The sequence below is a fragment of the Stigmatopora argus genome, chromosome 5, assembly GCF_051989625.1.
Source record: "Stigmatopora argus isolate UIUO_Sarg chromosome 5, RoL_Sarg_1.0, whole genome shotgun sequence".
Lineage (NCBI taxonomy): Eukaryota > Metazoa > Chordata > Actinopteri > Syngnathiformes > Syngnathidae > Stigmatopora > Stigmatopora argus.
Genome location: NC_135391.1, coordinates 7,919,850 through 7,942,604, shown reverse-complemented (window position 1 = coordinate 7,942,604; position 22,755 = coordinate 7,919,850). Strand labels below are relative to the sequence as shown.

General features: G+C 41.7%; 1 protein-coding gene and 1 long non-coding RNA gene across 4 annotated transcripts in view; one reads left to right on the top strand and one right to left on the bottom strand.

Annotated features, from left to right (window-relative positions):
- Positions 1-18,640, top strand: part of LOC144074055 (uncharacterized) — a 56,746-nt gene extending 38,106 nt beyond the window's left edge. Inside the window, exons 7-13 of one of the 3 annotated variants that reach the window (XR_013300227.1) lie at positions 10,517-10,590; positions 16,611-16,677; positions 16,780-16,834; positions 17,465-17,705; positions 17,792-17,876; positions 17,994-18,049; positions 18,558-18,640. This is a non-coding gene — a long non-coding RNA (uncharacterized LOC144074055). The remainder of the gene's footprint in view (positions 1-10,516; positions 10,591-16,610; positions 16,678-16,779; positions 16,835-17,464; positions 17,706-17,791; positions 17,877-17,993; positions 18,050-18,557) is intronic. The other 2 variants (XR_013300229.1, XR_013300228.1) reach the window with 2 other exon arrangements.
- LOC144074049 (transcriptional activator MN1-like) lies at positions 6-15,025 on the bottom strand. The gene is made up of 2 exons (XM_077600154.1): positions 10,606-15,025; positions 6-1,419 (listed from the first exon to the last, which is right to left on the bottom strand). The coding sequence occupies exons 1-2, from the start codon at positions 14,105-14,107 to the stop codon at positions 1,163-1,165; spliced, it is 3,759 nt and encodes a 1,252-aa protein (XP_077456280.1). The 5' UTR covers positions 14,108-15,025; the 3' UTR covers positions 6-1,162.
- Positions 18,641-22,755: the final 4,115 nt, after the last annotated feature.

Genomic DNA, 22,755 nt, shown 5'->3' with positions numbered 1-22,755 from the left:
CAACGTTGCACCTTTAACGTCATATTTATTGTTATTTAGTTACTCAATAAAACATATACAGATATATACAATATGCAGGAAAACAGACGACTGCACTTTACTTATCTTTTAAAAAGTAAACAAAAAAATCAATTCATAAATTGCTGTCACAGTCCTCCATCTATTGTTTCAGAAATTCAAATTCAACAGAAGCTTTATTTAAAGATTACAAGATTGCCCAACACACAGCAATTTTTTTTAAATCTTATTATACATGTGCAATACCAATAGCCATTTTTTAAATTCCCTTATTAAAACAACGCAAATGTTGCCACTTCAGTTCCCATTGGCTGAATTGTATACAAGGTTGCGCTCGTGAATATGAGAGAAGAGCAGTTTCTTACAACATAAATGAACAGCAGCAATGGTACAGGTAAAAAGAAAAGTTGCTTGGACACAGAGGCAAATATAGTTGTATTTGCACAAAAAAAAAACATACATTCATGCTTATTCATCCGTCTTCTGTTATGCTTATGTATTCCTTCCACTTCAAAAGAAGTAGTGTGCTCATTTTAAATGGACAAAAATGATTAAAAGACAACTAAACCAGATAGTTTTTGGGCAACAGTTGCTTACAATGGGTTCATATATATTTACATTAGAGCACAATGTGTAAGTGAGGTGAGCAGAAAGGCCATATTTAATAATAGTATTTAAAGAAAAACAAAAAAAACAACATTAACAACCGTCAGCCTGCCAAATACATTGCGCATGTCAACACTGCTACACAATTACAGCCAGTGGCAACTGAGTATATTTGCTTTTGCCATCTCATAATCATCATTTGACAAGTTTATACTTTTCTTCAAAACAAAACAAAAAGCAAAGAAAAAAATATACATGTTGATTTGAGGTCTTCCAGATTGGGCATTGGCGAGTCGAGCCCCCGCGTTATTGTCCAGCAGTGGCTGAGTGAGTGAGTGACTGCATGTGTTTGACAATAACATGATATTAGTATGTGTTTGTGTCTGTCTGTGTGTGCATTTGCATTTTGTAAATGGTATTCTTGCCCTGAACAGGCAAGCGGTGCCTGCACTTTCCATATTTTTTTTCATCATTCCTTGTCATTTGTCACTGATCTACTCAGTTTGTCCTCGGATTTTGCAGTAGAACTGCTTTTCGTTCAAGTCAGTGCTGCCACAAATGTCCCAAAGCGGTTGGATATATCAGAGTGGAGGGAGCGCCAAGAGGAGACGGGCCCTCCCCTGGCCTTACTGTCCCCCAGCTCATCTGTGCAGTGGACGGATAGGCACTGAAGGTGGTTCCCCCCTCCTCCACCGCCACCGCCTCCACCACCTCCACCGCCTCCACTGTTCCCGCCTCCTCCTCCGCTGGCCCCAGGAGCTGCGACTCCAGCCTTACTCTGGGCCATCTCAGATTCTGCAGACAGGCACAGAAAGGAAAGGGTTAATTACCAGTGTGCAAGACATCTAGCAACAGGCAGATACAATTTGAATTAAACCAGTGTCATTTACACATCCCACTCTAATTCTGCACTGTGGTGTTCATGCACACTTACTGGTAAAGTGTTTTTTTCCGAGCACTCCCGCAATCCTCCCACAAAACTGCAACGCACCTGGATTTTCTCCCACGTGCAAATCTACACTGACCCCTGATCAGGAGGTTAAAGGGCACTGACAAAACTGTCCTTTAACCCCGCTTGACCCAATTTATTGGTATAATGACTGCGCCGGCATATCGACCTCATGTCACACGGACGTGGCGGCTCATATTAAACGGCTGCTCCCAGCTTCCCGAAAAATCTATACACAGGTTGATTATACATCATATTAAAAAATCTGCAGTGCCAGAGAGTTAATGCTGACACCTGAGGTGCGCGCTGCACATATGGAGAAAAATCACTCGGAGTCGTGTAATGAAAAACTTAGTCAAGGAGAAGATTGACGAGGACAGGAAGTGCTTTGAAAACTATATATCATCTGCCAATATGTTATGGACTGCGGGACGGAGAAAGGAAAGCTTGGAGAGATACATCGCAATTTTGGGAGAAGGAATGGGGGGGGGACTATGTGCTTTGGATTTTTCCCTTTTAGCCAAAAGCACAGAAGAAATGCGTGCGGACGTTAAGTCTGATTACTCTCCCATCTCTTTTGCACAAAAACACATGCGCAAGCACTGACTTATGCTTTGGGACCATGTGGGTGGTTGAAAGAGATCACTGTTTTGCACAAAGACAACACTCCAAGGCGGAGGGACGAGTCGATCCAGGAGCTGAGAAGACCGCCCTGACAAGCTGAGTTACATGTGTCACAGCGGCTAAGATAGACGACACACGCTGCAACATGTTCCCATGTCTCGACGGCTGAAGTCAGCTCACCGAGCGCAGTTTTGAAGAGTAGTGTATAAAATGGCTTCATTTGGAATGTGGGATATTTAGACATAATGGTTGTTCAAAGTACAGGGTGTTCCAAAATGTTTGACCCCATTTCATAGGCCAATAATTTTGACAATTTTCATTGGAATGACCTCAAATTTTCACAGCTTGTGAAGAAACGTTTCAAGTTTTTGTGTGTGTAAGGTTTGGTATTTCTATCTTTTCAGGTTAAGAAATGCCATTCACGTCAAAATAAAAGGCATTTTTGCGTGTTAGAGTATGCCCAGTCGCCGAAGACAAATTTTGCAAAGAAGGCACCAACCACAAAACAAATTAGGACTTGGCACCACAAATGTCAAGAAAAGGAATGTGGAATGTGGGTTTCCACACTTGCTCTTCTAAAACTCCTCCGAGGACTATGCAGGAGTCCTAATTTGTTTCGTAGTTGGTGCCTTCTTTGCAAAATTTGTGAAGCATGCTGCACTGGGTGGCCCGGCGGATAAGCGATTGACTGGCCACCAATTCAGGGTGTCCCCCCACCTCTGACCTGAGGTCAGCTGGGATAGGCTCCAGCACCCCCCAGGACCCTAGTGAGGATAAAGCGGTTCAGAAAATGAGATGAGATGAGGCACACTGACTGAGTCCGAGCATGCTCTAACACGCAAAATGCCTTTTCTTTTGAAGTGAACGGCATTTCTTAACCTGAAAAGATAGAAATGCCAAACGTTACACACGAAAACCTGAAACGTTTGTACCCAAGCTGTGAAAATTTGAGGTCATTCCAACGACAATTGTCAAAATTATTGGCCTACGAAACGGGGTCAAACATTTTGGAACACCCCGTATATTACGATCGCAACGTGACTGAAACACATTTAAACTGAAAGGGATACTGTACACAAAACGGAGGGCACATCCATTTTTAACTTTTTATTACAAAATGTTGACTTGAAGGTCAAAACGCATGAAGCTTATGTCCATTCCTGTTCCTGTTTTACTTCTGTGACCGGATGGGTGTAAAAAAAACTCTCAAAGGATAGACCTACTATCATTTCACGTCTTGATGGAAGAAAATAACCTAATCTGTACCAATCTGTACAGTACAGTACTCATGGTGGGCAGGGGCTTTTGTTTACTATTGTCATCCCCCACATCCTTCCCAAATCCTAGCCTGGCCATGCAGCAAGGATAACCAAGGGAGGCAGACATACAAGCTTGCCCTCCAGCCTGTCTGGACTGTGACCACTGGAATGGAAAAATGGAGGATTTGGTAAAAGGTCAGGCAGCCAAGCCTCCCGTTGTTTCGTTTGACTCTGCAAGGATTTTGCAAAATTCGCTCTCCCAAGGTAGCAAGAGAGGGCGAAATAGGATTTAGAGTGTCGTCATAGGGGTTCCTGATGACACCTAACATTTGCCAGAGGGTCCAGTTATAGACCCCAGCATGGTCCCACCGCCCGGCGCATTTTGCCTCCCTCCCGCACGCCTTCGTCTCAGCGCCCTGAAGCAGCCGCCGCCAGCTCATGCTAGCTGGGCACAGCGGGGTCCACACCGGCCTGAATAGGCAGCCAAGCGTTCCCCTGGCTCACTGCTGACACACAGCAAACTGACAAGACGTTCGGCCAAAGACACACAACACGCCAACCGCTGCCGCTGCCGTGCCCGCATCTGCCTTCAGCCATTGCTCCACTTACACACGCATATATCTAAATGCATGTGCACAGACGCACACGCAAGTGATCAAAGCAAGACCCAGGAATAGAATTGCTCACCTTATAAACAAGATGACTACAGTAAATTGTCATTCTACATCTTCTGCTTATGAAGTAAAGGGAAAAATATTCTTTTTAAATCCTAGCGAGCCTGAACGGCATAAGCATCACAGCATATAAAATTGATTTCCAAATGGAGTGAATGGGAAAAATATATGACTTGCTTGAATGGCGAAAGAAATAGCGTGACATTTATTGGTGGAAGAAAATAACACCACACTTCAGTGTACTTGTTCAAAACTGGAAACGACGGTGTGAAATTTTATATCACAAAAGTCCAAATCACCATGACATTTTACACATAAGGATATCTTACATCCCATTGAAATCAATTTTGCTATGCTTTCCAGCAAACTAATAAAGATTTCATTTTCCTAGTAACATCTATAGTATATTAAAAGCTTTGTAGAGGAGAATTTTAAGCCTGAAGCGACATAGACACCTACTAAATGCCTTTAAATATGCAATCAAGATTACCCCGGCAAGGTGCTAAATAAATACCAAATTCAATGATTCATTTGTATCGCTTTCACTTCAAGTGTGACAATGTTATTTTGTGGCTAATGAGAGTGCTCTCTCCTCTCTCGCTCCCTCTCTCTCTCTTTCTCTCACAAATACAAACACAAGCTATAGATGAAATTGTGCATGACATCAGTGTGGCTGGGACCCACCGACCTAACATAGCTTTTCATGTCAAGACCCAATCAGCAAGCAATGTGAAGGACGAGAGAGATAATAATTCGACCATTATTTTTGTCCTGAATGTTTGCTTAAAATCAAAAATAACCGCAGCGGTCTTTGAAGTTAATATTTTATTGCTACTAAGAGTAAAGTAATTCTATGTCATGATTTTTAGCTTTGAAATAACAAAATACTGGCAGGAGGAGACAAACTGTGCGCAAGAGAGTTGAATATTACAAGATTCCTATTTTTTGGGCGCTAGTTCCTCACGGCCGTCAAGTTGATTTCCCAGGCTCCAGAATCTCAAGCGGCATGGCTCTGCCCTTTCTATCCCAAGCTCTACTTCCATGACGACACTTCACCTTTGACCTGCTGCTCTCGGGAGCGCGACCCTATCTTCTCTGGACGCCACAAGCTCCAATCAGATTGCTTCGCTCGCTGACAAAAACACCCAAAGGCCTCCACTCCTATGACACTGTGTGACATCAGGTCAGATTCCTTTAGCATAACAACTAGAGCCACGGATGGCCTGGTGTGAGAATTCTGTCTTTGTCAGCACAAAGAATCCGTCATCATCTATAGAAGAAGAAAAAAATCAAGACTCAAAAAAACTCTGAAGAAATGTGCCATTCTATTGAAATCTCATTACTTTAGACTCCTACTTTACACATCAGGCCAACCCTAACCCAAAGCAAGAGCAAAGTGTACCAGATGAACACCACAAAGTGTACCTCAAGCTTTGGTGCTATCAAGGGAGGGTATGTGAGGCTCTTTCGCAACCCCTAAAACTCCACCCGACTCCTAAACTTTGACCTCTGCCTCAGAAGAGGGAGGATCGGCTGCAAAGACTTGGAAAGAAGTTGGTGTGTGAACGGGGCATGGGGGGGCATTTTTCCAACAAGGGGAGAGAGGTTATTTTGGTTTAAATTTCCTTTCTGTTCTCTGGCCTCCGACTTTAAGAGGGAAAAAAAAACGAAAAAGGAGAAGCTTGTACAGGCAGGCATTGCCATCAGCGTTTGTTACATTCCCTTATGCACAAATACACAGACGCACACATCCACACGCTCACCTCTCAGGCCGGCCACAAGAAGCGTTTAGAAAAGCAGACACAAAGCAGAACATGGGAAGTGATTTAGTGGGCCCTTCATAACTCACAAGCATGTCTATGACCTGTCCAGTGTGTCATCCAAGCCGGTGACATATTGATCTACTCCCCTGTCTTTATTTTGTCTCAGCACATTGCAAGAACCTTTAAATAAAAAAAAAAAAGCTGGTATTTTCAAACACGACTAACTATCTAAATATTAATGTCATGCAATGTATAGAAAACAATGTCACAAGTGATTTAATTCTATAGTGTCCTTTTGTTCAAAATAAAATACATAAACTAGTATCTCACTTTCCCCCCCTATTTATCGGCCTCTATCGCTACCACTCGTTTGGCATTGTCTAAATAAGCTTCCACTTTTTTCTCCAAGGAGAAAAACCTCAGGTGTCATAAATCATTTGTCAATCCCTCAATACAAATTAAAGACGCCTGACAACAAGCGGCATGGCAAATAACATAACCACTGCTGACAGTGTGACAACACTGACACCTCAAGAGACCCGAGAACACATACTATACACACCTTCTTACAAGCAAAGACGTATAAACCCAACACCTTTCAGTCTTTCAGTGGTTCTTTGTAGAAAACGGATTCTTTTTTACTGGCACATTCGTACATATAGCAGTCAAAAAGTCACGCATTTGGATGAGTGTCACAAACGTCAGCAATCACTGATGTTTAACTTTTCAATTTTTGCAACGGCGACATAAATGCATCTCAACCCACACCCTTAGACATTTTTGTTTTTATCCACAACTATTTTTTTTAACTTAAATGCGCTGTTTTTGAATATGACAAGGGCTCATAATTTTAGATGAAAGAATAAAGTTTTCAAAACACTAAATGTAGCCAAAGTGCCATACCCTAATTCACGCACTACATTTAAATCAGGTCTGAACTTTATTGTTTCATCAAATTAGAATAGTGTTAACACATTCCACCAGGCCAAGGAAGACAGGCGGTCGAGGGGCCGTGGGTCAACGGGGTGGCGTTGCAAGTCTGACACAGTCTAAATAAATCAAACTTTATGTCTGCAGCTGACACATCTACACTATCAAGTTGCATTGTCTACAAACTCGTAATCACCCACACACACGACCATCCAGAAACACACACACACATACTCCATTAAAATTGCTAGAATTGTGGAATAACAATTGTTTAGTTTTTTTTCACGACGGGAATCCCACTGCTTAAATTAAAAGCAGAGAAACCACTAATCCTATTCCTATTGAACCTGTCAAAAACTTCAAATTTGCGGGAGTTGCCTGCGGATGAATTATGTCTTTTAAACAATATTAACAAAGCTAATTGCTGTCATTATCATAACGATTATCACTACTCCTGGATAGGGAAGCGTGTGCGAGCCTTTGTTTAAAAAGGAAAAGAAAGACTTGTTAAAAAAGTCAATATGAAAGACTGTGTAATGACAGGTAAAGCACATAGCACTGCCCCAAGCTGTTTTTTCCCACATGCAAGCAAGTGCCAATCACTTTTATTTTTTTTCTGGTTTCAAAACAGGAAATATAAATTACTGGCCCAGTTTGTTGATGTGTTGTTATACCGAAATGTCAGAATCAGAAAGTCTCATAGGATTGTTCTCGATGCTGATATATCAATACAACTTTCTTGTGTGTGGATTAAAGCAGATACTGGTGGTATTATAACATGCAAGTTCTTTCTCTGTCAAATCTGTCAAAGTCAGAGCGACAAAGATTTGATCATAAGCTCAGCTCTTTAAAGACTCTGAGTGAAGAGCAGAGCTATTCAATAAGGTCAGCTCTGAAGTATTTACATTTTTTGAACAGAAAAAAAAATTGCATGGTGAAACAAGAGAGAAGGGAAAAACAAAAATAGCTTATTTATTTCCACCGTCCCATTTTTGGTTGCTTGTTATCAAGACTAACCACGTTACAAAAAGAGATAACGAATGAAAATCGAGTTACTATCACTAAAGGAAGAGGAAAATAAGATAAAAATGATTGTAAGATTATAAGGGTAAACACAACAGCAACTTCCTTAAAAACTTTCAAACAGTCAGTAATCCACGCAAAAAAAATTAAAAAGTAAAACACTTTAAACATATATATATAATAAAATGCAATCAATTATTATTATTTTAGCTAATGTCAAGAATTAGTTTATAATTGTGATCTGTGCTCCCGATTAACGTTAACTAAAAATTTGCAGTGAGCTGTTTTAAAGTCCAAAGAAAGAAGGCAATTAGACAGAACCGGGTTGCTTTGACTGTGATTTAAATTAAACTACTCCTGAACATAATTCATAAATTAATGCAATTTGCATATTCAAAGTCTTGATTCCATATATCTTATTTTAACTTCACTAAATGATGTTGTAGAGAGAACAATGAAATATTTCCAAGCATGCACACACTAATGAATATATATTATTTAACCTAAAATATAAAAATCACAGAAAAATAAAAAACGATCTACGGACAAAAATGGAAAATAATCCATTTTAAAGAATGTTCTCGCCAAGTTTCATCCTGTCAGTTGTTAATACTTGTACACGAGATGAGCAACTCTAAACCCGACAGACTGGTTGAGGGGGATAGTTTTTGTCGTGACAAAAAGCCAGTGGGATGTTGCCTCTGAAGGAATTGCGATGTGCGCACAGACTTATCTTAAATTATTATGTTAGATTGCTCCCTCCAATGTAAACCTCGGCTTCAGATTCAATCTCCAACTCGCCCATCCCCTCCCAAAAGTACCTTGACCATTTTTTCCATCTTTGCTGTCTGAAGCACTCAAATGAAAAACTGTCAGGGGCTGTGATTTGTGCTAACTAGCTATCGATCGCTCCCGAGCTGTATGCCTCTTGTCCATGCAGGGAGGGAGGCGGGAGGAAGCAAGGTGGAGAGGCAAAAAGGCTATTCTTTTCCGACTGATTTGTGTGCGAATGCAACAGGGTGAAGAAGCCTGCTTTAAAAAAAATAGTGCTGGGTCTCTCTGTTAAAAGCCAAAGCCATTTAATAACAAAAAAATCCAGTGTACTGTATTTAACATATGCAATATTAGTATACCCACTTCCTTAGAACGGTTGTTTTCACTGAGGTTTGCATAAATTAGCAGAGCTTGTGCACCTCTCAAGACCACATCAATAAATCAGGGGAATTAAAAGGCTAGAGTCGCTATTCATTAAGTTGAGTGGAAGACATCTAGTTGCATGCAAAACAAATAGCACAAAGGGCTTGTATTAAAATCTGAGCTAATATTAATATGTCATTGATTTGAAGTGATATTAGACCTCTGGTTACAAGATATTGCGTTACCAGCCGCCACCCAATCCCACGTAAACATTGTACTATCTACTCATAACCCAGACACAGCTCACTACGCGCCCCCACCTCTTCTCTGCCTGCAGTGAACAGAACAAAGAGGCGCCGGAGACACGGCGGATCGTGGCTAATACAATTATATGCATAAATACAAATTTCTATTATTATCATTAGTATTAAAATTAATAATATTGTATTTTTTTTCATGTGATTGCGTAGTTATTTATTGCTGCCTAACATGTAGATTGCTTTATTTGGGTGGGGAGAGCAACAATAATAATAAAATGCCAATGTATAATTGTAATGAAATGACATCAGTAGAAACAATTTTAGCAAATTTCTGCAGCAAACAAGATACTGAAATGAATTCATTTAATTACATGAATTATATTCAATTATTATAAGTCAATTGTACAGACGCATTTAAATATAATAGATTATTGTCATCAAGGGCTACAAGAAAGTAGAGAAGATATAAGAAACTACAGCTTGACGGTGTAATTAAAGAATTTCATTTTGGCATTAAAAGCTAAATTTATTAATTTCCAAATATTGTTACCATTATGACTACATTTTAATGTTGCCTTAAATAGTATATGGCTTTACATGTATTTCCATTTCTACTTTTACGCAAATAGATGCAAAGCTATTAAAATCCACAATACAATATAATCTCTGTTATTATGGTAAGACTGTGCATTCTATTATTAAATATGTGAGTTATTGTTTTGTTTAACAGCCTAATACCAACATCCTAAATCATTTATAATTTCTTTCTTAGGGGAAACATATTTAACCATATATAACTAATTGAAACATTATTATTGAAAATCCTGTCTATCCAATTCAGCACCAATTTCATTTCAGCAGATCTGTATTATCCCATGGTAATAACATAAACAAACACATAACAAGGCAAGGGAAACCCCTCTGTGGAGACGCATATCCTCTAAAAGCTATTAATCTTCTCATTGCAGTTGTTCACCCAGAAAACTGAGATAAAGAACCACGGGAAATGTTTACTTTTCTTGAGGTGTTCATTTCAAGTGCCACTACAATGAGGAAACCTAAATTTTATAAAAATACACCAGAGGGAGAGAAAGGGGGGCTTTTTTGTAGACAGTGCTGAAATGTTATGATAATTTTGGGCAATTATTTGATTCTTCAAGAGGACACTCAAATGTGTTTTTCTCAGCTGGAGTAAGATTTCTTAAATTGCTTCGAGAAAAAAAACTGTGCAGCGGTTTTAAGACTAAGAAAATATGCATTTTGTCATTTTCAGATGATAGAAATTCTTCATGAAAACACTGTCAAGAACTCAAACACATCTCATTAAATGTGGAATGCAAGACAAAAGTAAGTTTTTCTTACCTTCTTTGTTGTTGGTTTGGCTCTTGTTTTTTTCCCAGAGTCCTATGGACTTGTCATCTTCAGAGCCATCCATCATGGCCTTGTCACTGGGCACATACCAGGTGGCGTGCTGCTCTGCCATAAGTGTGTCAAGGTCAATAGTGCCCATTGAACCCTTCGCAGTATCAGGGCTGCAGCTTGCCAGCTCGTTCTCGCCGTTCTGAGAGGGACAATCGCCATTGTTTTTGCCATTTTTCATGGCCAAAGGCTGGTCTTCAGAGATGCTGAACTGCTGCCTTTGCAGCTGGATCTGGGCCTGTAGAATCTCCAGAGGGTGGATTTCGTCCTGGCCGGAGGTGCTGGATGGGGTGCGTACCTGCTCCATACCTGGAGTGCCAGGATGGCTCACCCCACTGCCGCCCGTTGCTCCACCCGAACTCAGTCCATAGTTGTCCGGTGTCGAGGTAGTATGATTGTTAATGCCTACGCTTAGGGGCTTCTGCCCATTTATTGGCATTTTAGGCGATCCATTGATCATCGGGCTGCGGTTACACTTATTGGCTGAGGAGCCTCCCGCATCTGAGCTGGAGGACACCTCGTCCTCATTGCCAAAGTGGGCGCCGACATCATCAGGAAAGTCCACCCGGGGCGAGCTGCTGTCAGACTTGGCGACACTTTGAATGCCACTGTCCAAAGAAGACATCAGGTCAGCCTGGTCCCCCAACATCAGGTCGCCTCCTTTCCCCCAAGAGGGTGATTGCAGGTGCTTCTCGTGGGGCGTGCCACCCCCACCCCTCTCCCCAACACCAGCTGACGGGGTTTGCTGGCCTGGACTGACAACAGGGTTTCCATTTTCAGAGGAAAAAAAAATTCCAGGGCTCACATGTCCACTGTCTCTTTTTCTCCTCCCTCTCCCTCTCCCACTCCCTGTTGTTGCCTTCCCCTCACTGCACGGGGTAGCGTCCATGTTGTAATTTGGGGAGAGGGCACTGGCTTCCCCCTGCACCGTCTGGTTTTGACTTGCAGGCTTAGAGTTGCTATTCCCAGTGCCAGGCAGCTGGTTGTTCTGAGAAGTGCTGCCCTGAAAATATTCAGGGCCCGGCCCCGCACTGCCAGTCCCGTTAGATGTGCTGCTATTAATGTCCTGCTCTGTCTGACTCAGTTTTCGCTTGCCCTCGTTTTGGTTTTTCTTATTGAATGTTACGTTGAGGTTGGGAGCCCCAAGGCTTGCGATCATGTTCTGGCACGCCGTCGAAAGGGCCGCCAGGCAACTCTGGCCAAACACACTGTCTTTAGCGCTGCTTTTGTTAAAATTCCCAAGAGACAGGGCACCAAGCTTGCTAACAGAGGACCGCTGGCCCGAGGGGAACTCAGACGGAGGAGGGTAGCTCCCCGGTGAAGTGTTCACCCCCTGGGGTACATTGTGAGGTGGCCCCTGACGGTTTGGCCCTCCATAGGGAAATGGTGGTTGTGCTCCCATCGGAGGTGCGGGGAATTCAGGGGGTCGCCTCTCTGGTGGCGCATTTGGATGTCCTGTGCCTCCTCCTGCTCCTGGAGACTGCATTTGTGAGAGGTTGCCCATGTTGCCGCTGAACTGCGAGTGCAAGCCTGGAGAATGGAGAGCCTGGACATGTCCGTCTCCAGGTATTCTTATGGCTTCCTGCATGCCCATACCTGGCCTGAACATCATTCCGGGACCATTCTGCTGGAGACCCATGTCATGGGCCCCTGAGTCAGTGCCTGCTCCTCCCATGCGCCGTGACATCATCTCCCCGGGAGGGTGCGACCCTTGAAACCAGGAATTCTCCTGGTTTACGTGTGGATTTTGTCCATCAACATTGACCATTCGACTTCCATTTTCCCTGTCAAAGTTGGGCTGAGGCATGCCTGCCACTGGGCCTCCATGACCCAGTGGACCTGGAGGCACATCACCGTGGTGGCCAAGCTGCTGCAGACTGGGCTGCCTCATTCTCTGCTGCTGGTTGCGAGAGGCCATCTGCTTTATCATCATAGCTGCATTCTGTCGCTGCTGTAACGACTGCTGCTCAGGCCCCGTGTGCTGAAGTGGACCAGGTGGGAAAGCTTCATTCACAGGGGGGGTGAACTCACCAGGCAGCCCTGGGTAGGAAGAAGGAGAAAGGTGATTTTCCATGCCACCACACCAGCCTTCACCTCCATGTGCGTTGGGAAAGTCAAATCTAGGCCTTTTTGCCATGTTTACGTAAGGAGCGTCAAAGTGTTGTAGTCTCTGATTTGGAGGCTGTTGGGAGGGAAGGGGAGCTGGCTGTTGCATATTAAACATGGGGTCCCCATAGGGATGCAGACCCCTATTTTCCAGTCTGTGAATGGGATATTCAAACTGATTGTGTTGGCCACTCATCATGACCCCTCCGTCCAAAATGTTCGGGTTACTGGATCCAGACTCGGCCTGAGGGGGTCGGGGGAGACCAGGGGGGCACGAGTTCTGTCTAGCTATCAAGCCGGCCTGTTGTTGCGGTTGCATGAGGGGATGTCTCGCATTGACACCCGGGTCCATTGCCACCGGCACCTTGCGGCCATTTCCAAATCGCTCAAAAAACATTCCATGTTGGGGCTGTGGGGGTTGGTGTCCCTTGGATATGCCCTGCATGCCCGGCGTCCGAGGCATGCCAGGGGTTCCTTGAAAGGTTCCACTGGGAACTGGCCTTCCTGGGCCAAAATGGGGCAACTGGGATTCTGAATCAGAGGGAGAAAACACAGGTACATCGAAATGTCCAGATGGGGGTTCACTGGGGAAGTTATAATCTATTCCCTCCACGGCTCCCTGGTTGGGCATCCGTCTATTCTCCAGGCTATGAGAATCAGACGAGGACGAGGAGGACGAAGGCAGACCGTGAAAAGAAGCTGCCCTGTTCGGTGACTGGTCTAGGGGGAGGCAGGGGGCAGGAACGGCGTGGTTGCCACTGGGAGGGCCGTGATGTTGGAAGTCAGGCATGTTACCAGGCCGCTGTTGCTGCTGTGGGAAGCCATCCCCCGCCTGTCCCTCAGCGAGAGGATCAAATCCCTCTCCGAAGCCCTGCTGTGGTCCCATGGCATTGTTATTGTAGCCCATTAGCCTGGCACCATGCAGACATGATGACCCTGGCTCTGGGCCTCCAAAATTCCCACTGAAGTGAGGGTGATGTTGGTGGGGGTGAGGTTGATGGCCATGAGGATGTCCTTGGTGAGGTTGCTGGTTGTTAAAAAATCCATGTATGGGTCCTTGCTGCTGCTGCTGAAGTCCGCCGCTTGCATGCATGTCAGAGTGACCCCGGGAGTGAAAACCTCCATACTGTTCTCCGTTCATGTTCATGTTGAGTCCGAGCATCTGCGGGTCACTCATAGGACCCATGCTGGGCTCCACAGCTCCCGGTGGACCTCCAGTGTGAAAACTGGGACTTTTGTAATGGGAGCCCATGTTCAGTCTCGGTTGGTTTTTCTGTCTGTCGGACTGGCCGGGGTTTCTGCTATTAATCTGAGAACCAAACTTTTCCACCCCAAACATACTACTCTACTATTAATCCCACATGATAGTAAAATTGCCAGTTATTGGGCAGACTGTTAAGCAGTCTGCTCTAAAAAGCAAATCAAACTATACAATTAGCTTTCAAAGTCTAAACAAATATAGAAAGCTCCTTTTTTCCTCCTATTATTTTAAACTTCTTTAACAAACAGCATCTAAATTTGCAAAATATACATTTATGGATTTATTTATTTTTTGCTTTCACTATAGTGACCTTTAAGCAAGCAACAATATTTAAAATAATCTTATTTACCTTGCTGCCGGGCTGCCTAAAGATACACTAAAGTTGCGTGTGCGCATTTCCACGGGGTAGTAATGACACAAAGACATATCTCTAACATACCAAGACGAGCGTACACGAGAAATAAAACGACTAAATTTGACAAATCAGAAATTCTGCCCTGTCAATAATGAACCCAAACACGTGTTAAAATGCCCACTTCTTGCTTTCAAAAATCGAGTCCCTTAATGACATGAAAAAGTCCAACCGAGACTGCCTTGTTCAAATGATCTTTGTCGATGAAAAAAAAGAAAAAAAAAGTATTGTCCATAAAATATTAATAATTGCGGAGGAGTCGCAAAAAAGTCGTCCGGTTGGATGTAAAGTCCACCATGAAGTGATCTCCTGCCAAAATACCGGCGCGACGCTTTCCCGGTTCCGTTCCTGGTCCCGGGGTGGCGATGCGTGCACTAGCCGCACTCCACAAGCACGGAGCGGCGTGACAGCATCCTCCAGGTCGCTGTTGAAGGTTGGTCCTGCGACCAAGCGGTGCACCTTTTGGCCGTCCGAAACGAGTGCGACCCTCCGAAACGCACTCGCGTGTTGAAGTGCGCGCACACTGGGAGCACGTTGACTGGAACGCACACACTCGCTTTAGCCGCTTTTGGCTGTGTGCGAGATCAGCGCGTCCGCAGCAGCCAGCAACAAGTTTTGCATTTCCAGCATCACTTCCACGGATGAAGCCCCAGCCAATCAGAGTGCCGGGCGACGGCGTGGGGGGGCGGGACAATCACTTTTAAGGTGATCTTCCACAGTGAATGACATTTGTAAACCTTCACGTGTAAAGCAGTCTTCGCAATGACTTTTGCTATTTGTTTTTGGTGGAGCTTACTAAATTTGATATTTTAAAAGATGTATAAAACGGTTAAAAGAGGGGGTAATTTGGGAGAAATTGGAGGGGAAAGTGGCTGATACACTTCTGCAGAAATCAAGATTCCATCTATTTCTTTAAAGCTTTAAATACAACAAGCATATTTAGTTATAATTTTCCTCTTTTCTGTAATTTCATAGACTATTTTCAGTCTTGTTATTCGGAGAAAAACCCTAATGCCCCATTATAAAAATGTTGCAATGTTATTTGTGATTGATTTTCATCACATGAGGATTGCAATGCGATTAAGCCTCATTATTATGGTAGCCCAGAAATAATAATACAAAAACGTAGGTTTAAACGAGGCATTAAAATTAAGTATAGCCCATCCCCATGAGACCAGTCAAAGTAACACCTGCCATTGACCCGAAAGAGAACAAATCATCTCAAAAGATGTTGTGGCTTTCTTTCTGTCTGTCTGAGTGTTTTATAATTTCAATTTATCCCTCAAACAAGTATTAAGCAATATACATAGGAATGTAAAATAAAGCGCTCACAAGCAAGAATGGGCGTCTAGAAAGCTAATTATTTATAATTATTCCGAAATGTTTTAATAATTGTGGGCTTTCAGTGTGCCTGCTTGCTTGTTTTTTAACCCCATAGTCTTGTTAGGCGTTTGTGTCGTAAAAATATGGTTTGAGGAAAGAGTCGACTTTAAAACTACTTTTTTTCCAGAATAAACGAATTAGAGACATGAGTAAAATATTTTCCCAATTTTTCCACAAACGATTTGTTAGACGGATCCTGGATTGTGTGGATTTATTCTGCTGTTTGCTGCAGACTATGTGAAACAAGTGCAACTTCAGCTTTCAGACAAAAAAAAGTATGTTTTCACTATCCAACGCCCGTAGTGAATTTTACAAAACAAAAACCCATTATTTAAGGTAGTCATTTACACTATTGTGGACATTGACATTTGGGATTTATTAGTGCCAAACTGCTTTGTTTCCGTTTGGAGTGAGGTTATTTTACTAAACAGACACAGTGCCACCCAGTGGCTGTTTTTAGAATGTATGTGTTATACCCTGTACATCTGCAGAAGCACAAGCGCCAGTACATGGCAATCAACTACGTACGTATATATGTATAGAGGATATTAATCAGCGAAGGGCCTGAGTATGGCTGTGCGCGTGAATGGTTGTTTTTCTCCTTGTGCCCTGCGATAGCCTGGCCACTAGGATAAAGTGGTTCAGAAAATGAATGAATGAATGAATGAACTCTACTATAGTTCATTCATTCAAAGAAGGATGCTATAGTTGCTATAGCATCCCTCTTTGAGTTGAAAGATGCATTAGAGTTTCATTGTAATTTACACATATGTACTGTTTTTATAGCACCAAGACCACGACTATTCTACGTCATGATGTTGAGTAGGAAGAACAAACCACCTCGGGGAGCGCGGTAAGCAAGCCACCATTTTTTCCACATTCAATATGGCAGGACAATATGGGCGTGGTTACGCCTGTTGGTGACGCAGCTGCCGTAAACTATGCACATGCGCAGTTTTTCGTCCTTTCGGATGGCGTTTTCAATGCAGGTGGACGACTAGCACGACGAGGTAAGGTGTAGAGCGATTTACTGCTCTAAGTGCATTTTTATCACGCTACCGGGAGATTTTTTAGCAATCAATAGAGCCAAAAACGCCAACAAATCTGTTAGTTTAATGCTAGGTTGAACACACCGTCGACAGTTTAAGTTGGGGCTTCTTTTCCCCCATGTGGTCCGCATCTGACTGCTAGTTATCTTAGCATTAGCATCGCGACGATGCTTTGATTTAAAAAATATGTTGCCCGTTTTCTCTCCGTTATTGAGGCGTGTAGTCGTGTGTCTTTTTAATTTAATCAAACAGAGCCGAGACATCAACGCACAGTTTACTGAGTAAAGGCTCACCCAGAGACACGAATTAGTTCCTGGTGTGTTATATGTAATGATTGTTTTCACTGCGAGTGATAAGCACCCATTTCTAATTTGTAATTCTAATTGTTCCATTTTCACAAAAAATCATTTATACCAAAATTGTTTAGCCAACTTTCTCTTAACTGTTAACTTCACACTGTATGTTTAAGGGAAAATAGCACGGAACACTCAAACTTAGTTTCATTCTTTATCTTGATCGTTTATTAAATTTCTTGTAAGATTTCTCTTTCCTGTAATAATGGTTTGGCTGAATCAAGTTTTCTCTGTTTAGCATCAAGATCTGAGTGTATCTTGTACACAACCTTGAGGTTACAGGAGAGGAGACTGGGCCAGATCAAAGCAAAAAAGTTCCAACAAAAACGCCTAAGCCTATCTGTTGAACCTCCAGTCTCTATATATGGTACATTTTGCTTTTATTTATTTTATCTCTTTAGGATCACCATGCAGCTCTTCGTGTGCCCAGAACACTCACACCCCTGAGGTTACAGGAGATGAGACTGTGCCAGATCAAGGTAAAACTAGTTTAAAAAAAAAAAAAACATGCTTTTTTTGTTGAATCTCCAGTCTCTATATATGATAACTTTTGCTTTTTTTGCAGGCATGTGTCTATACTCTGGAGTGTCTTCAAGTTATCTTCGTCGCAGGTTGTCTGCTTGAAGATGTGGCATCTCTAAATTCTGCAGGTTGGTTAATGTATTTGTTTATTGTAGAATATCTAAGTATTCATCCTAATTAAATAAAATCTTAAAACAGTCTTATATAACTCAATCTGATCTATTGCCTTCCCACCTCTTATATAGGTAAAGTCCACATCTCTCTGGTTCATGCTGGCAAAGTGAGGTACCAGACCCTTAAGGTAAGGATTTTCTTATTATGTTAAAAAAAATGCACCAAGTCTTTTCTTATAAGAATATCAAAAACACTTAGTTAAATCCTGTAAAAGTGTATTCGATATTCTTATAAGAAAAGAATATCAAAAACACTTAGTTAAATCCTGCATAAGTGTATTTGATATTCTTATAAGAAAATAATATCAAAAACACTTATGCAGGATTTAACTAAGTGTTTTTGATATTCTTTTCTTATAAGAATATCGAATACACTTAGTTAAATTCTGCATAAGTGTATTTGATATTCTTATAAGAAAAGAATATCGAATACACTTACACAGGATTTAACTAAGTGTATTCGATATTCTTAAAAGAATATCAAAAACACTTAGTTAAATCCTGCATAAGTGTATTTGATATTCTTATAAGAAAAGAATATCAAAAACACTTATGCAGGATTTAACTAAGTGTTTTTGATATTCTGGGTGCAATTTTTTACACTTAGAAATATTTCTAATTGTTTTATGTCTTCAGGTGGAGGAAGAAGACTGACAACACCAATCAACATTTATGTGATGCTAAGTGTGCTCCTGTTAATAAAAAGTTTAAACTTGTCATCTTAATTGCATTCTTTTGCTAGATAAATGTGAAGAACAAGGCATGCATTCAAAAACATTTATTTTTCCACAAAAATTCAAAGTGTTTATCAGGATAAGTTCTTGTAAGCCATCCGATAAATGGATGAAAACTCCTCTCCTTGTGGCTGGAATCCTGGAGGAAGAAAAACAAAAATCATTAAGTTAGGTATTTTCCATCAAAAGGATACTTACCAGGAGAGATGAATTTGAAGCCCAGAGAGACGCAAAAATAATCCAAGTCCGGAGATTCCTGTTACAGAGACTTGGATTATTTTTGCGTCTCTCTGCAATAGGGACCCTTGATGACTGGAGATTGCAGAGAGACGCAAAAATAATCCAAGTCTCTGTAACAGGAATCTCCAGTCATCAAGGGTCCCTATTTTCCACATCTTCCAACACACCAAAATCAAATGATCAAGTTCCTGGACAGTTTGCTGTTGAGTTGATCATTTGATTCAGATATGGTGGGAGATATGGAAAATATACTGGATAGGTGCCCGGGGACCAGTTGGAGACCAGTGAGGGGATGTTGGTCTCAAAGACTGACGTTCACCCTTTCTTCGGCGTTTTTTTGGTAAACTTGGGTGGACCCTGAAGAGAAGCAAGATACAAAATGAGTAGGTTTACTACACACCATGAAAATAATAACACAAAACACAGGTGCTACCTCATCCACAACTTCTGCCTTGACTTCTTTGGTCTTCTCGTCGATTTTGACAGCTTTCACTGTCTCCAGGGCTTTAAACATCTACAAAACACCAGTGTGATAATGAAATTGCTTATTTAACCATGTTGATTCACATTCATGTCCCATTTTATATCACCCTGGATGAATTTTGCCAGTCAATCATTTCAAATCCCTTCATTTAAAAAAATAAATATCCCAAAAAGTCATCATTTCTTCAGTTTTTCTCTTAAACTGGGGAAAAATTATTTTACCATATGTTTAAACTTGAATCAAAAATGAGCCCTGTGCTATTGTTGAATGAATGTCTGTCTCACTTGGGTTTTGTCAAAATCACATTTAAAAAATAAAAACGTCCCAAGCCCAGGGTAAATGTGTATATATCAGTGGTTCTTAACCTGGTTTCGATCAAACCCTAAGGGTTTGGTGGAGCCTCTGCCACGGAGGTCAAGATACATCGATTCAAAATAACATGCCCAGCTTGACCATTTCTGGCTACAGAAGATCACGTGACATTGCTTGGCCAATCAGTGCTGCAAGGAATTTATTTATCTTTAATTTTAAAAAAATCAGTTGATTTCACATTAAAGTAGGGTTCGATAGGTCCAAAAAGATTAAGAACCACTGGTATATATTCTATAAATGTACCATTTATTTCTTACATTTGCACTGATGTCACTTATGTGGGTATGAGTTATCCACACAGGTTCTTGCTATTAAAAATCAACACCAGATCAGTTAGTGTGTTTTCATTCAAAATTTGAATGTATCATAATGAAAAACATACTAATTGAACTACGCATTGAAAGCTGACATTTAATTATTACACGGAGAGAGAAAATATAAAGTAGTATTTAAAAACGACTCACTTTGCTGACAAACAGCTCGATATGGCGTCGCCAAGCTGGTCCTTTTAGGTCGTTTCGGCCACATTCTTGATGTTTACCAGCAGTCTGCGCTCGGTGAGGAACTGAAACACACAATGGAATTATTTCATTTTAAACATAAAGAGTTAGAGGTAACGCAATGTAGCCAATTTGCTTGCAAACATTTCCAACCACGTGGGGCTGCATCACGCCAACGAAGAATGCTCCCGTCAAAAAGCACTCTTAAAATGAGAACTGGGGATTCGAAATACCCAAATGACAACGTACCGAATGTGCTGCATTCGCCTGAAAGAAGTTTATCCGGTCTTTCTTCGGTAAATCGTCACTTCTGAGCTGCTCTGCAGTCCACTGCCGTAGTAGCTCCTGGCTCATCCGCCATCTTGAAGATTGGCGTCACCGAGTTGAACGTTGACCTCGGTCACGCCTATTCAAAATAAAAGTGATGACGTATCCCTACGACTGTAAGAAGGTGTCTCGAAATCTGATTAGTTAAAGCAACAGTTTTATCGACGCTTATTTTATGCTCAGGCCCTGCAGAACTGATTGTGAAAGCCTCCAGGTAGATTTCTGACCTTGGAAACAAATAATGGTTGAAATGTTATTGTTTAAATGCTTTAATATGAAAACACACCTGGAAGTAGCGCAACCAGCTGAAAAGCAATGAAAGGAAGCTGACAAAATATAAATTACATCAGTCTGCGATTCTTTTTTTAAAATCTTTTTTTACACCAGCAGAAAAAGCCTTGCAGGATCTGGCGATTCACCAGATATTAATTTTGCAATTTAAAATATTGAAAATTTGTAAACTACAGGGAATGAATCCAACTTTGTTTCATTTTGAATAATGGTTTCACATTTTAAGCAAAGCCTTGAATTGTTTTGTGCATGGTAAAAAAAATAAATAGGTTACATTCATGATTAATTTATTAAAGATAATCTGCCTCATGCACTGCTAAGGTTTTGTGTAAAATAGTACACTACTAATTTCCATATTCTGGATTGCAAAAAGAAAAGTCATATGGTCACATTTCAATATAGGAGGAAACTAATTAAGTCAAAGCTTATTAAAAGCAGATGAATGTGTGCGTGAATGTATGTTTGGACTTTTGAAGGAGGTCAAGAAAAATGTAATTGCAAAGAATGCATATTACAACTTCCTGCTAAAGGACAAAAAAATAGTCAGTAGGCAGTGATTATGCTTTTAGGAATACCTGTGGCAGAGTTTCTTCTCTTGTTTTCAGGTTCGTTCTTGTCTGTACATCTGTTGATGAGAAATGAGAAAAATACTCCCTATCTTTGCCACTGGACCACAGGAGAACCACCTTCTTATCTAAAGCCAAGCTGGATTTAGCATCATTATTTTTACAGAGCCAGACACAAAAGCTTTTGCCAAGCAAAACACTAAGCCAAATCTGCCGTCACTGGTGAGGAGCCTCGAAGAAACACCATATGTCATGTTCATTTTCCAGCTGATAAAAACTGTATAACAAAACCCAACAAGAAACAAGTAAACTCGGCAGGAAAGAGAGGTGGGAAATCAACGTAATGAATATGGCATTGTTCCCACTGTACTTCAAATACTCTTGCAGATAATCCCTTAAGAGTGTCATCTTTAGCTTTTACAAAATGGAGACAGATGAGTTAAAAATGACAAACTGGAGGCATGCCCTCTTCCCCCTCGAGTTGCCAATGATGACAAATGAAGCTCAGGGCTGCCACTGAGACTTCAACACAACAGACAGTCTCCAGGATTGGAGACCCGGGACGGTCACATGAAGACTCCACTCAGCTGTGATTTAGCACTCAATTTGTCTCAATATTTTACTCAACGGGACAAGATATACTAGTCCTTTTCTGGTCTCAATTACTGGTGGTGAGACCGTACTGGGAAAGAGAGATGTATTATCAAAGGGGCAGGTGTAGGGGGTTTCCCTGAAAAAGACAGTTCCTTTCGTCGTTGGTGGACAATGTCCTGTGTGGCCCCTGCATGCGCTCTTTACGCCTGTCATTCAGCTGCAAGATCACAGCTCCGCAGGTCAGCGCAGGTTAAGCAGCATCTGTCATCAGAGTGGCACTATTCTATTGTACAGAGGAGAGAGATGCGACAGTGAACTCTTCCCAACCAGCGACCTCATTATCATCAATGGGCTCCGCATCTACCACAACAACAGGAAAAGCTTGCGAGAACCGCTGAGGTTGAACTTGACCCAAGCTGAGGAAGTAGTTTTGACGTTGCAGTCAATGTGCGGTAAACCAAAAATAAATTTCCTTGCCAAGGAAAACCTGCAACCCCCTGGCAAAAGTGGCCCCAAAGGACACGCACACAAAAACATGGCAAAACTGTGAATGGAATCTTCACTGTGACACTTCCTCAACAATCATGTACCAGGATATGAAGGCACGTGTTACAACAAACAATATTTGAACTGCAAAACTTGCTTTTCCAGCTACCAAGAATCCCTCTTAATTTGCCTTTTCATTTGTTTAAGCCACCCAGGCATACCTGCCATGTGTCATATACC

What these genes read in the sequence shown, in the direction of transcription:
- LOC144074049 (XM_077600154.1), bottom strand. Translation starts at nt 14,107, where the DNA reads ATGTTTGGGGTGGAAAAGTTTGGTTCTCAGATTAATAGCAGAAACCCC. An exon ending in CCAAACCAACAACAAAGAAG is followed by an intron (nt 1,420 to 10,605) that starts GTAAGAAAAACT and finishes GCCTGTCTGCAG; the next exon opens with AATCTGAGATGGCCCAGAGT.